The sequence below is a fragment of the Aethalodelphis obliquidens genome, unplaced genomic scaffold (genome assembly GCF_003676395.1).
Source record: "Aethalodelphis obliquidens isolate GAN/ISIS:26980383/991018 unplaced genomic scaffold, ASM367639v1 scaffold11, whole genome shotgun sequence".
In the NCBI taxonomy this organism is placed as follows: Eukaryota; Metazoa; Chordata; class Mammalia; order Artiodactyla; family Delphinidae; genus Aethalodelphis; species Aethalodelphis obliquidens.
This window is the reverse complement of record NW_020837955.1, coordinates 38,518,847-38,533,210: the sequence shown is the minus strand read 5'-3', so window position 1 is coordinate 38,533,210 and position 14,364 is coordinate 38,518,847. Positions and strand designations below refer to the sequence as shown.

Sequence of the window (14,364 nt, the reverse complement as noted above, 5' to 3'; positions counted from 1 at the left end):
CTTCGTCCTGGTGCCCCGTGGACAGTGTCCTCATACCTGCTTGCCGTCTCCCAGCTACCCAAACCTGAGGTTGCCTGCGTGGGCGGGTTTGGGGTGTGTAGGTGATTTTATTGATGCAATGAAAGATTGCAAGTCAATTAAGGAGAAATGTCTGAGGGCAGCGGAGCCAGCTGCGTGACCTACTACTTCACAACCTGAGGCCGGTCTCGGGTGCTTCCCAGCTCCCAGGCACGTCCCTGTTCATTCTGGTCTGATGACTGTGGTGGAGGGACCCCTGGGCTGCAGAGAGCTGTTTTAATCTGCAGGTGACGCTGAGCCAGAATCTCAGGGTTCCCGGCTCGTAAGCTGGGACCAGAGTGGAGCCGCCACCACGGGGGAAGGGCAGGCCCTGGACGCCCACCTCACGGCCAGTCTCCGCCTCCTGCTGTGGCGCTGGTGGCCAGTGGCTGGGGGTAAAGGTGGGCCCCGACCAAGGAGCAGTGGGTGAGCTTGGCTGGCAGAGCCCTATCTTCGGGTCAGTGCCCTTGAGGAACACTGAGACGCACAACGTTGAGGATCCTGTCAGTGAGTGGCCTGGGAGCCCCCTTTTGCCCTTGAGAAGTTCATGGCCTATTAGCTGTGGTCTAGGGCGAGGGCCTGAGGCTCCTCTCTTGGACAGGCTCAGAGGAGCTGCCATAAGGAAGGAGGGCCTGGGGAAGGCACAGGCCACTGGGGTGCCTTCTGACTCCTGGCAGTCCCGGTGGAGACAGGGCAGTCCCGTAAGAGAATGAGTGCCAGGGGATTCTGTCGGAGCTGTTTGTTGGAAAGGAGGTGCAGAGCATGTGTGCTCCTGGCCAGAAGGGGCAGCCAAGGTTGTCCCCTGCCCCAGGCATAAGCTACGGGTCACTTGCCCCCCAGGGACTGTCCCCCTGTGTTGAGAAGCATGCAGAGGTGTGGCCTCACCTGGACGGGAAGCCAGTGGGTCCTCGCACCTGGGGATCTGCTGTTCCCCAAGCCCAGAGCCTCCAGCCCTTGCACCTAGGCCACGTCTCTTTATCCCTCCTCCGGTTCTGCAGGGCCACCCATGTGAGGCTGGGCCTTTGAGGGAAAGCAGACCATATATCACGTTTCCCCCAAAGTAGAAGCAGGGCCGAGCGGCCTCAGCTGCTTTGAAATGTGTTCCTTGGCGGCGTACTTGCTTTTCGGTGACACCCTGCATGGTTCTTTCTGGCCCGGTCAGTTGGGAGGGAAAGAACCTGGTCTGAGTGGGTGCTGTTTGCCCTGCCCCCAGTGGGAAGCACCAGCTTTCCAGACAACGTCAGGCGCTTCTTCAGGGCAGAGGGGTTCACCAGGAACATAAGAGGCTCCCTTGGGACTCGGGAGGGTGAAGGAGCCCAAACACTGACGACCAGGAGCCACCCTGGAAAGGGCGCATCCGCGCGGCACGGGGGGCGCATGGGCTCCAGGCAAGCCCGCCCGGCCAGCGTGCAGGTGTCTAAGAGAACGGGTTTAATCGAGTGATAAAGGGTTCTGGTTTTGTTTTTAAGCTCTGCTGGGCAAAGGAAAAGTATCGCTCGCTTTTCTCTGTTCCGGTTCCCCGGTGTGGTACGGACCCTGCACCGTTCAGGCTGCCGGGACAGTTTCCCTGGGCAGCTCTAAGGAGTCAGTTAAAGTACAACAAATGCTTGTCTTTCTGGAGGTACAGAAGTTGTACTTTTTTTTTTTTTTTTAACTAGATGATGTGCGTCCCACAAGTCTAGACCTCTGCTTAAAGGACACACCTCATGCGTGCACGCTGGGTTAGCAGTGTTCACCCAGCAAGCCTTGAGTGGGGAGGGGGCAGCGGCCGGGGCTCTTGGGAGCCTGGGAGCCAGCTGCCTGCTCGGCCGGCTCTCTGCCCAGCTCTTACCTGAGCATCTCACTTGGAGGCCGTGGCTCGTTAAGATCCATGTTGTATTTAGGAAACTAATCTACTTGTCGGGGCGCTCTGTAGCCATCTGTGGGCCGAGCCTCCAGCTGCTTTTGCAGAGAACACTAAAATCAGGGCTGAGGAGTGGCTTCAAACCAGCTGCCCCCCCGCCCCTGCCCCCATGGAGCACACCCAGCCTTCCGGGAGCCCCCTTAGCGTGGGTCACCCCCAACAGCCCAGCCCCTGGGTGCTCAGAGGGCCTGGTGAGGCCACATTTCCCCACACTTGTGTTCTTTCTTAATAGCTTTGTTGAGACGTATAACTCAGACGCCTGTACCATTCACTGAACGTGCCAGTGTCGTGGTCATTAGTATATTCACAGCTGAGTAGAGGAGCCCGGCTTCCGAAGACCAAGTAGCATTCAAGTTGCGATAGTCGTAGTGAGCAGAGGGCTGCGTGTGCAGTGACCGCTGGGCCTCCTTCCTACCTGGCTGTAACACTCATCACGGGGGCCTGTGGGCAGTGCCTGCACAGGAATACTTAAGAGATAACTTGGGTTCTGCTCCAGACCACCACGATAAAGCAAATGTCACAAATGAAGCAAGTTATACGCACGTCTTGGTTTCCAGGTGCACAAGTTATGTTCACACTATACTGTAGTCTGTAAAGTGTGCAACAGTGTTGTCTTTAAAAACAGTGTTCGCACCTTAATTTAAAAATATGCAGGAAATGGTGACAGTAGACTTACTCAACACGGGGTTACCACAAACCTTCAGTTTGTTTTAAAAAAACAAAACAACAACGCGGTATCTGCAAAGTGCAATGAAACGAGATGTGCCAATAGTTGCTGATACACACAGTGACGGCACGGCCATCGGCACTTTCGTTAAAAAATATTTCACTCCTTTTTATTCCCCAGTGCTGGTTTTAAGCCAGGTTGTTCTGTCTTCAACCTTTAATCCCACTGTTTTTCTAGTACTTGACTTGGGGCTAGCGCTCAGTCAGGGTCGAGTGAAAGTTTCCTGCTGGGCAAGGTTCTAGATGGCTGGGTGTGTTGGCACTGCAGCGCCAAGGTTAGCTGGCCTGTGCCCACCCCTCGGGCGCCTCAGGAACCCTGTCACCTTCCCAGGCCTTGGTGCCCTACGTGCGGAGCGAAGAACAGAAAACTTCCTTCCAGAGAGGGAGAGACTGACACGAGACTCCCAGTGACCAGGCCGTATGATTCAGCATGAGGTAGGGCTTCTAGGGTGTTCCAGGGGAGAAGAGCTGGGGGTTCATTCAGGAAAGTGAGGAAAGAGCTGTTTCAAAAGGCCACACCAGAATCCTGAAACCACAGTTGCCCAGGCCTTGGAGAAGGGCCCTTGCGAGTGTCGTGGGGAAGAAGCAGCCTAACCCATCACTGGGGGAAGGAGAGAGGGGCTCCAGCCCTGACATAAGGGTGCCTGTGACAGTGAATTCATCATTACTGAACTGCCCGCAGCTTGATCCCTGCTTGGGGCACCTACCCTGCACAAGTCCATCCCCTCTGGGATCGCTTACCTTGATCTGTCCTGGCAAGGCCTGGGGCCAGGCCTCGGGGGGGTTCTGCAGCACTGGCGATGGGTCCCTGCTGGTGGAGGACAGGTGGGCTCACCGCCTTGGCCTGGCCTTGCTGGGCACGTCAGCTAGCTATTGCTTTGTGGCCGATCACTCCGGAACTTCCTGGCTTCTAGGCAGCTGAGCTCAGCTGGGACTGGCCTCCCCACCTCAGCTGGGACGGCTGGGCCGCAGCCCCAGGGTCCTTCCTCCCAGTGCCTCCCAGCTCCCAGCTAGTCTCAGGCTCCTGTGTGAATTTGGACGGTGTGACGCTGACCCCGGAGGCCCAGTCTTGGAAGAGGTGCTGCAGCACCTCTGTCACTCTGTGTAGGTCAGACTGAAGTACGAGGCCAGCACATTTCCTGGGGCTGGGGAGGTGGATCCCCCTTTTGGCGGGGGGAGCAGCAGAGTCACATTGGGAAGGGGGCAGGTGTCACAGGCCATCGGGAACAGTGCCAGGTACAGGTGAGGTCCTTGCTGTGAGGGGGTGGGTGCAAACCCAGGCACCTGCCACAGAGCCGAGCCCCACTCTGGGGTCCCTCTCCCCTTCCTCTCCAGAAGCCCACCCTTCTCAGCAGAACAGAGGGCTGTCCCGGAGTGACTGAGGAGGTCTGCGGTCTGCTCCTGGCTGCGGGGACCTTGCGTCCTTCCCCTGGGGCCTCCCTATGTCTCCCTGCTTCTTCCCATGCTCACAGTATTGGTGGAATGTGTGGAACATTGACCTTTACCCATTCCAAGAGGAGGTTGAGCGTACTTAATTAAGCTTGGCCAGCAGATGTCAGCTAGCCTTGCAGGGCAGCCCTCAGGGCATTGTGGTCAACAGGGACTCTGAGGCCAAGAATGCTGGGATCAATTAGTGATGCCTGCCATGAGCACAGAAGAAGAGTGGTTGTGTATCTGCATCCGTCGTCCAGGTTTGCTTTACTTCCTCCTCTTCCTCGGCCCTGAACACACCAAGGTTCATCATGGCCGTTCAGCTCCAGCCTGCATTGAATTTCAGGATGTTCCGATTTCACCTGGACTGTATTAGACAAGTTGATTTCCACATCTCGGCCCTGATTGAAACGGACTTCACGCTGATTCTGTTTTAATTTTAATTTAATTTAATTTTTTGGCTGTGCCGCGTGGTTTGTGAGATCTTAGTTCCCCGACCAGGGATTGAACCTGGGCCCCCGACAGTGAAAGTGCGGAGTCCTAACCACTGGACCGCCGGGGTATTCCCTCATGTTCCAGATTTGAAGTCCCCTTTGAGGAGAGCTGTTTCTTCCATAAGCCAGATTCCCTGTGTGTTTAGAGGTCCCTGAGGGAGCATCCACGTCTGGTTCCTCTTTGGGTCCCTAGAACCAGGCCAGGCTCTCACATGTCAGAGCTTGGAGGTAAGGAATTGGGAAGGAATGAGGATGGATGGGGTCTCAGGGTCCACTTGGAGAGGGCAGCCTCGGCCTACACAGCTGACGAGCAGCTGGAAGCCCGTGGGCCGACGTCCGCATCAGTAACTGCCCTTTACTTCCGCCCTGGCCAGGAAGCACGCTGTGATTCTATCAGGTCCTAAAGCCAGAAACTGCTCTGGGTCCTCAGCCTCCGGGCTGGAGGTACACTGTTCCTTGGTCATCACCTCCCTCCCAAGACGTTTCTGCCCAAGATCCTGGGCCAGCAAGAAAAGGCTCAGTCCCCCTCGGGCCAGGCAGGGCACAGGCAGGAGGACACCTCCTGGAGCGGGGAGCTATTGGGTGCAAAACAAGACGTGAAAAGCGAGGCAACCTGAGAAAAATCGGGTTCTCTGCTGTGCGAGGAGAGCATATCTGCACTTGACCGAGTTTTCAAAACCAAACTGCGGCCTGGCCACATCCCAGATTGGCCCGGAGGTGTGGGAGGGAAGTGGACGCAGCTCTCTCGGCCTGGGAGAGCTGCCCAGGGACACCGCAGAGAGGAGAGAGTTTGTCAAATGAAAAGGCAGATAGCAGTGTGGGAACAAAGATGAGATTTCCAACGGTAACTGCATTTTTTTTTTTTAACCTTAAAATAGTGCCACACTTAGCACACATTTTTTTTTAAATATCTTTATTGGAGTTTAATTGCTTTACAATGGTGTGTTAGTTTCTGCTGTATAACAAAGCCAATCAGCTATACATATACATACATCCCCATATCCCTTCCCTCTTGCATCTCCCTCCCACCCTCCCTATCCCACCCCTCTAGGTGGTCACAGAGCACCGAGCTGATCTCCCTGTGCCATGCAGCTGCTTCCCACTAGCTATCTATTTTATATTTGGTAGTGTATATATGTCCATGCCACTCTCTCACTTCGTCCCAGCTTCCTCTCCCCCCCCCCCGCCCCCCGCACCCCGTGTCCTCACGTCCGTTCTCTACATCTCCCTCTTTATTCCTGCCCTGCCACTAGGTTCATCAGTACTGTTTTTTTAAGATTCCACATGTGTGTGAGCAGCACACATCTTAGTGCGAATCACTGCCTTGCGGCCGCCTCTAGACCACGCATTCCCCTTCACCTGCTCACATCGTCCCTCCTGTGAAAGGCGAGGGGAGCTGCTGTGGGGTGGGCACCTCCCCGGGGTGTCTGGGACAGTCGTTGCCTTCCCTCACTTTGCAGAACTGCTTTCTGAATCAGCTCCAGCCAACTGCAGAACATTTGTTGTTGACAGTTTAGAGCAGTTTTTACACATGGATAAACATGCTTACAAAGCAAGGGCGATGTCTCACCCCAACCTGAGGCTCCGCAGCCTCCTCTCCCAGGCGGGATTCTGCCGCCGCAGGCCCTGGGTGGTGGGTAGACCCCTCAACACAGCCACGTTTCCGAGTTGAAAGCCGAGTCTCGGACAGGGGCTCATTTATGTCCCAAGGTCAGCATCTGGTTCCCGGTTTGGCCCCAGTCACGAGTTGCAGCTCTAGGTCATGGAAATGCAAGCCTGTGAAATATGCCGCTTATCGGACCCTAGATCTGGTTCTGTGTCTGGCCTTCTGGGGATCAGACTGCTGAGCCCAGCCAGTAAGGGCTGAGCTGTGCTGCTTTGCAGGAAGTGGCCTTTGAATTGGGGGAGCAGCTGCATTCGAGGGGAAGCTGTTCTTTGGGTGGCAGGAGACACGAGCAGACCCTTGGGAAGTGGTTCAGGCTAGAGGGCTGCCGCTGCGGGCCTGGTGTGTCCTTCCCTGCCCACTCCGGACCACACCGGGCCTTGTGTGGCTGCGTCTCCTTCTCCCCGCGTGGCCGCCTGCACGTGAGGATGGGAGCTGTGCACGCTGCCTTCCAGGCCACCGCGCTGGTCCTGGGGGCTGAGAATCCGTTTGATTGATTGCGTCCAGAGCCTCGTGCTAAGTGTGTGCAGGGCAGTTCGCCCTTTGTCTCAGGTCTTCTAAGGCCTGCACGGGTCTCCCATCTGTGGGCCTTTCCAGGTACTTGTTCTGGCGTCAGCTGTCCAGACGACTGGTGCCGCCCAGAGGATCCTGGCAGCTGCCTTCGGGCAGCAGTGAAGATCTTTGGGTGGACTTGGGCTGTGTGGTGGGAGGTCCTTTTCCCTCACTGGTTCCAGCCCCACGTGTGTGTCCTTCGGGGGCCTCAAGGGGTAGTCCCGCTGTACTTGGCCAGCCCCAGTCAGGTGAGCAAGGAGGTGACCCTGCACAGGTGTGGCCATCCGTACATGTGACCGTCATCCCGTTAGCGCAGCCAGCCTAGCATGGGGGTTTAGAGGCTGCTGTGGTGTTGGGATGCTTCATAAAATCTGGTCCATTGTTAAAAGAGGGCTCTCTGGGGACTTCCCCGGCGGTCCAGTAGTTAAGACTTTGCCTTCCAATGCGCAGGGGGTGCCGGTTCGATCCCTGGTCAGCGAGCTAAGATCCCACATGTCTCGTGGCCAAAAACCCAAAACAGAAGCAATATTGTAACACATTCAATAAAGACTTCAAAAATGGTCCACGTCAAAAAAATCTTAAAAACAAAAACCCACAAAAAACCAAAGAGGCCTTTCTGCCTGCTGGGTCAGACACAGTTATTGCAGCCACTTCCCCTTGGCGTAAAACTGCTCAATAACTGAAATCTGAAAGCAGCAAAATCATGTCCCTGAGACAGTTCGGTTCTTGAGTTGCAAGCAACGGAAACCGACTCAGACCTTAGAAAATGATGCGTGGTTCTGTAGCAAGGATGTCAGCTGAACTCACACGGTGTCCAGAAAGGCCAGAAAATGGGTCTCAGAAACACCACAGGGCAGCTTTGCGTGGCAGGAGTACGTCATCCCTTTTAGCCAACAGCAGCCCTTTCAGCCTGTCGCCTAGGGAAGGAGCAGTTCCAAGAAGAAATCTGGTGCTGTTATCCAGATAAGGTGGCATCAAGGCTGGGTGGCCAAAAAGTTACCGAAGTCCTCCCTGGGGCCCACCCCTTTCCACCTTGGAATTCATGAGGCCTTTGCACTTGGCATTCACCGGAGCGCTGGCCACTCTTAACAAAACTCCGGCATCTCAGCCCGGCGTCATCTTTGTTTTCCACTGAGTGTGTCTAATTGCACAATTATTTGTGTGCAGCTGCAGCTCTAAGCAATACCAGGTCCGGGGCAGACGTCAGAGCTGGCCTGGAGCTGGGGCTCTGCGTCCCTGCTTGTGCCAAAGGGAGCCTGAAACCAGCAAGTAATTGACACCAGGGGAGTCGGCTAAGCTCTCTGCCCTGCAAAGTTAATGCTGGACAAGTTGTTGAAAGCAGTGCACTGGCACACTTTCCTAGGTGTGTCTAGTTGCAGCTGGAATTATTCTGAAATGGATAGACCGAGTTCATCAACGGAAAGGGGACTGTAGAAAGGGAACGGTCATTTTGACTACAGGGCCACCAGGACCCTCTGGCCCTCATTGGCAGGTGTTTCCTCGGACTCTGCGGGGTCCCTGGTGCTGTTTGAGGCAGTTCTCCTTGTTCCCTTAGCTGGTCTCCTTGACTGTAAAATGGGAATAAGATCAGCGTTGTGTGATTCTTACCAGCCTTGGAGTCTGTGGGGCTTGTTTCTTGGGGTCCTAGCAGTGTCTAGTAGTTGGCAGCCTCGCTTTTGATCACAGACTCGTTTTGCATGACTTCTCATTAAACGTTGTGCCTTGCTTTTCTCCCCTAAATTCCCTTGACCGTAGAGGAAATAGGGCTTCTCCCTCCAGCCTGAGAGCCAGCCCCTGAGTTGGTACTCCATTTTCCATAGTCTCTGAAAGGGTCATTTGCCATCTTAATACCTACAGCTCTTAATCCATAATGTGTCAATTCTGTTCTAATACACTAAAATGTTTTCAAATTGTTAGAAGCACTGAAGGATGTTGATTAACGTGAGGTGAGATAAAAAGTCGAATTGCAACTTCGTCTTCCCAACATTTCCTGGGGTCTTCTGGGTACCTCTGTCCCCGACTCCAGCAAGACTGTAGGGACAGAGGGTGCTGGGCACGGTGGCTTGAAAGTAATTGGATTCCAAGGTGTGCAGGTGGCTGAGTCCCTTCTGGAACTGAAGGAGCATGTATATACGGTATGGCCTCTTTCTTTGTAGAAGCAGACCTTGGCAGTGACCTGGCTAAGCTGTCTCTCATCCTCAGGGCTGGGGGTCTCACGTGGTCCCCGTAAAGCCCGGTCCTCAGCAGCCCCACACTATAGTCCCTGCACCTCATGCAAAACACCTGCGAATCTCGCCCACTCCCACCACCCACCGAGCTGTCCCCACTCAGCATCCTTCCCCATCCTGAGCACCTCTGAGCAGCGTGATACCCGTTGTTTCTCCATCTCCTGCCTTACCATAAAGAGCTTGCAGCCGGCATCCAAGCCTCAGGCCTCAGGAACCTTGGCGTCTTGTGGACCAGCCTCAGCTGCATTCTGCATGCCCAGCCTGAACGAGGGCAAAGGGTGGGTTTCACCAAAGAGAAAGGCGACCCAAGTCGGGGAGGGAGACGATCGCTAGGCAACCCGGAGTTTGTTTCCCAGGTAACGGGATGCATGCATTGATGCTGTGGATGGACATGTTGTGGTGACGGCCCCTCAGCCTCTCCAGACGCCTGCCTTGTGCCCACTGTCGTTTTCCCATGTGGTTGCTTTTTAATTAACAACTCGGATTTCCAGTCGTGATCATGAACTTTAGAAACGTTGTCTGATTAACCCTCCTGCCAGCAACCCCCAGAGTGAAGTCGGGGTGTTGTCACCCTGTGGGAGGGGCAGCCCGGGGCAAGTGAGCACATCTGCTCACGGTGTCCTGCAGGGGCCCCACCTTGGGCTCCGTAGGAGGTGTGTGGGGCGGGGGCAGAATCCGGAGGGGGAGAAAGGGTCCTTGGGGTGTGGTCATCTCACTTGACCGAGAGGGCAGGTGTAGGAACTTTAGTGCGTCGACCCCGAGTTGGCACCAGCCGCCCCACCTTCCTGCTGCTTCCTCCGGTGACGTACTTTCCACCTTGTGCCTCCATTTCCTCTTCTCTGAGGGGGACGGTGGTGCTGTCTCAAGGGTGAAGTGAGAAGGTGGGACCCGTGCAAAATTACTGCTCCCCCCTTCTCCCTCCGTGGGGTCTCCGGGGCTCCTGTCTGAAGCTGTCAGCCTTGGTCTTTGGGGGAACCTTCTCCTCCTGTGCACACAGCACCTCAGCTCTTGTGGACCTGTCGGGCAAAGCAGGATGCTAGCAGGGCGCTCGCCAGCCCCCCAGCAGCCCGCCAGCCTTGGTGCCTGTGCCCCGCCTGCTGTGTGAGTTGAGGGCTGGTGAGGATGCGGGGTAGGGGATCCCTGTTCCCACTCAGGACAGAGAATGTTGAGGCTCAGCTTCATTGGGGATCCAGGTCCTGAGGCGGCAGTGGGGCTTTGGCTGTCACTCGCGGGCTGGGAGGGCCCATGAGCACTTGCGAGGCCCAGCCTGGGGCCGCCCAGAGGTGGCCTGCCCGCCCCCGGCTGCCCCAGCCTGTTCTACTGAGGCCAGGACAAAAGCCTCTTCTCTGCTCCGCATTCAAAGAGATGCTTGTCCCCTGATGCTGCAGCTGTGGCGTGGGAGCGCGCCGTCTGGGGCGGCAGTCGTGCGGGCATGCGGCACTGAGTGCGGGCTCCAGTGGCACTGGGGCCACAGCACCAGACCGGGGGCTCCTCTTTTAGCATCTAGCCCAAGCGTGTGGCTGACTGGGTCCCGAGCCCTGGTGGCTGAGGAGGTGCCCCACCCAGTCTCAGGGCTGCCACGTGGGGAGCCCTCCTTGCCAGCCGTTCTGAGCTGGGAGGCAGAGGTCCCGCAGATGAGCGTGCCAGCGGCTCCCGCTTTGGCCTGCAGGAGCGCGCTCAAGCCCAGTGGCCAAGGTGGTCCCCAGAGGAGAGGATAAGTAGATTCCGTGTGTGGGGAAGGAGACACAATGGGCTGAGCCGGGCCTGGTGCAGTGGCCACGGTCAGAGTTTATCTGAACATCTGAAAACCTCCCATGCATGGAAAGCCGTCTTCTTGTGACTTGTGCTCTGTGACATCAAACACTTGTGATTTGATGAGAAAGCGGGAGGTGCCCTGTCCTGGCCACCTCAGTGCGGCAGTTTCTCCCGAAGCCCAGGGGTGTTTCTCCCATGCCCAGGGCGGGGAGGGTCATGGTGATTCCACATTGGGGCCAAACTCCAAGGCCTTCCCGTGTGAACTTGAAAGGAATGGTTTAGTGGAGGAGGAATTGCCCTGGGCTGGTGCGTGTGCCGCTCGTGTGCCCCTTGTGACGGGTCCCCACGGCGGAGGGCGGACACTCCTCCCTCGTCTGGGTTGGAGGCGCTGCAGCTGCGCTGGGCTGGAGAGCCAGCACTTAGGCAGCGAGTAGGGAGGCCCACCCCCGGCCTTTCCCCACCGAGCTATGGGGTCGAGCATCCTTTGTCTCCATCAGAAGCACCAAGACGTGAGACGGCTCTGGCTGGTCCAGGCTGCCGGCAAACCATGCTTACTCTCTGGTCCTTTGAGAAATTCCGTTTGGTCTTCTGAGTCCCCGGCAAGCCGCTTGGCCTCACACGCACACCTTCTCCAGCATCTTGGACTGGCTTCGTCTCCTCACCTGGCCCAGGTGAGAGGGCCCCTGAGCCGTGCCCAGGGCGCCTGTCCCCCCAGGGGTTTCCTCCAGGAAGCTTCCATGGGATGCTGGTGCCTCAGTTGTCCCGTTTCATTTTGCACCCTCTGGTGCCTGTGCGGAAGGGCAGTGGGAACAGGGAGGCACAGCGGAGGGAGGGGCCGAGAGGTGGAGCCTGCTCCAGCCTGGGGAGCCGTGGGCCAGGCCCCGCCTGTGTCCCAAAGGCCTCTGGGCCTTGGTGGTCTGGGAGCACACAGGTGGTGCTGTCTGTGGTGGCAGAGGCAGGTGTGGGCCTGACCGGGTCCCTGGGCCCGAGTTCCATGTGGCGGTAGAGCTTGCGCCGCAGCGCTGCCTGTTAGCTCCATGTGTGCTCGCGGATGGAGGCATCTCAGCTCCTGCGGCGAGGGAGCCGCACAGATGTTGCCACTCAGTCTCCTTGGCTTGTCTCAGCATCCTCCCCGGAGGGGGAGGCACACGGACGGTGGGGTGCGGTACCTCACTGGGAAGCACGGCCGGTGCGGGAGGCCCGGCCCTTTGCTGCGCTGTGCTGCCCCGCCGTGTGTGGGTGTGTGGGACGGCCGCTTCCCTAACCCACCCCTCCCGTCCTGTCCCCACCTCCCAGGTATCCGCCCCCAGATCATGAACGGCCCCCTGCACCCGCGCCCCCTGGTGGCGCTGCTCGACGGCAGAGACTGCACCGTGGAGATGCCCATCCTGAAGGACCTGGCCACCGTGGCCTTCTGTGACGCACAGTCCACTCAGGAGATCCACGAGAAGGTGGGTCCCCTCCTCACCCCGCCCGCCGGTCTGGTCCCCCAGGTCGGGTGGCAGCAGCTGGCATTCCGCGAGCAAGTGCTTGGTGCCGCTGCTGCCCTGATGGCCCCCCGCCTTTCCACCCTTAGGTCCCCGCTCGCCAGCCCCTATCACCTCCGTGGGCCTCCCTGACCACGCCTCCACTCCCCCCACTCCCCTGGCGTCACCGAGCAGGCCCCCGAGCACAGCCGGGGTGCCCTCGCCTGCGGGAAGCTGTCAACACCCAGGCCGCGTCCTAGCTGGCTCTTTTCCCGCTGGAATCCTCTGTTGCGTGTTCAAGGGCAATGGGGGCCTCCAACCTGTGCTCTGCTCACCCCGTCACAGGTTTTAAATGAGGCTGTCGGCGCCATGATGTACCACACCATCACCCTCACCAGGGAGGACCTGGAGAAGTTCAAGGCCCTGAGAGTGATCGTGCGGATAGGCAGCGGCTACGACAACGTCGACATCAAGGCTGCAGGCGAGCTCGGTAAGTGCCTGGCGGGTGCCCGGTGAGTGCCCAGTGAGTGCGTGCTGGGGCAGAGGCAGCAGAACACACAGTGCCTGCTTCCAGCTGGAGGAAGGGGGTTGGTTTCAAAGGGAACCTAGCCAGGCACACCTCCGAATACACAGGTAGAAGCGTCCTGCTGGGCTCAGAGGCCTCACCTTGGGACCCGCGGGGCTGGGCCGGGCTGTGTCGCTTGGGAAGGATGCTGAGCCAGACCAGCCCCAGGCCCTTCCCTGCAGAGGGGACGGTGAGTTGCCGTACCTCTGTGTCGGTCGGCCAGGACCCATCAACCTGGAATGAACTTGTGCTGGGTGCACAGCTCAGGGTTTCTGGGTCTCCTCCAATCCTGGGATGGTGCTGTCTCCCCAAGGGCTGCTGTCCACACAGGAACCTTCCTAGGTCAGGGCCAGTGCAGGTGGACCACTGCACAGCCCCTCCTGCCCATCCCTTGCCGTTAGGGGTTTCCAGAGAAGAGCAGAGGCAGCAGATGGACACCCAAAGTCGGGGCTCCCGGCCACTTTCCAGACCCCGGGCCGCAGGCGCCCTGAGGCGGGGGGGGGGGGGGGGCTTGGCGTGGCGGCCTCCCTGTCCCGGCACCTGGCGTGGGCTCTGAGTGTGTGGAGCGTTTGCAGAGGCTCAAGCGGCCACGCTTTGACAGCAGGAGTCCCCAGGCTGCCCTGCTGTCTTTGGAGGGGCCAGAAGGGTCCTTCTAGACTAGCCCCTCTCTGGTGACTGTCCTGCTGTTTTTGAAACATGCCGGCCCTGCAGCCAGTGTGTGGGGCTGTGATCTGCCTGGTGCCCTGCAGCCATGAGGCTGAGAAGGGGTACCTCAAAATGGTCAGGAACCCAGGCCTTTATGCCCCTGCCTGCTCCCGCCCCAAGCCAGCCTCTCAGCCCCACGGAGCCAGTGCTCCGTGCTAACCCTCCCCTGTCCCGAGTGGGGTGCTGTGCAGTGGTGGTTCAGAAGATTGATCCTGGTTTTTCTGGGTCACCCCTGGCTGGTCTCCATCGTCTCACCCCCTTCCTTGGGGGGGGGGGTCGCTTGACCCTGTACAAGAGGAGAAGGGGTTATGACAGCGGTGGCTTCCCACGTGCACCCCAAGCCTTTGCTTCCAGCCTCAGCATCACTCTGAGCCCCTCTCTGTCGCCACGGAGAACCTTGGGAGGATGCGAGTCTTCAGAAGCGTGTCTACTGTAAACTAGAATTCTCCAGTTTTCCCTGGCACTGAGAGGAATGTTTTTGTTTGAAAACAAATGTTCTTTGTGCTCTTGATAGAGCTGAAATCTCAAGTTCGAGCGGTGACAGAGAATGTGGCTCGACACCCCGGGGGGCTCGCGATCCTTTCCCTTCACCTACCTCCTGTCTCTGCAGCATCTGCCCCTCGTGACACCGCCACCCGCAATGTGTGTGACATTGGGCTTCCTTGCCAGGGCCCGGCCACCTCTCTCGGGGGGCCAGGGAAGGGGGGATGCGGGGGGAGATGGGATTGGAGGTGCCCGCGAGGGAACGTCCCATCTCCGCAGTTGTAGAAGCTGCCTCGCGGGCAGACTCGGGACCCGGGTGGGGCGGCCGTGTCCCCA

At 58.0% G+C, this 14,364-nt stretch overlaps 1 protein-coding gene across 7 annotated transcripts in view; it reads left to right on the top strand.

Moving 5' to 3' along the window:
- Window positions 1-14,364, top strand: part of CTBP2 (C-terminal binding protein 2) — a 166,913-nt gene that overhangs the window by 140,697 nt on the left and 11,852 nt on the right. For all 7 annotated transcript variants that reach the window (XM_027112898.1, XM_027112894.1, XM_027112900.1 and 4 more), the window contains 2 exons: window positions 12,106-12,260; window positions 12,621-12,765. In XM_027112898.1, the coding sequence (XP_026968699.1) occupies window positions 12,106-12,260; window positions 12,621-12,765 (300 nt within the window). The remainder of the gene's footprint in view (window positions 1-12,105; window positions 12,261-12,620; window positions 12,766-14,364) is intronic.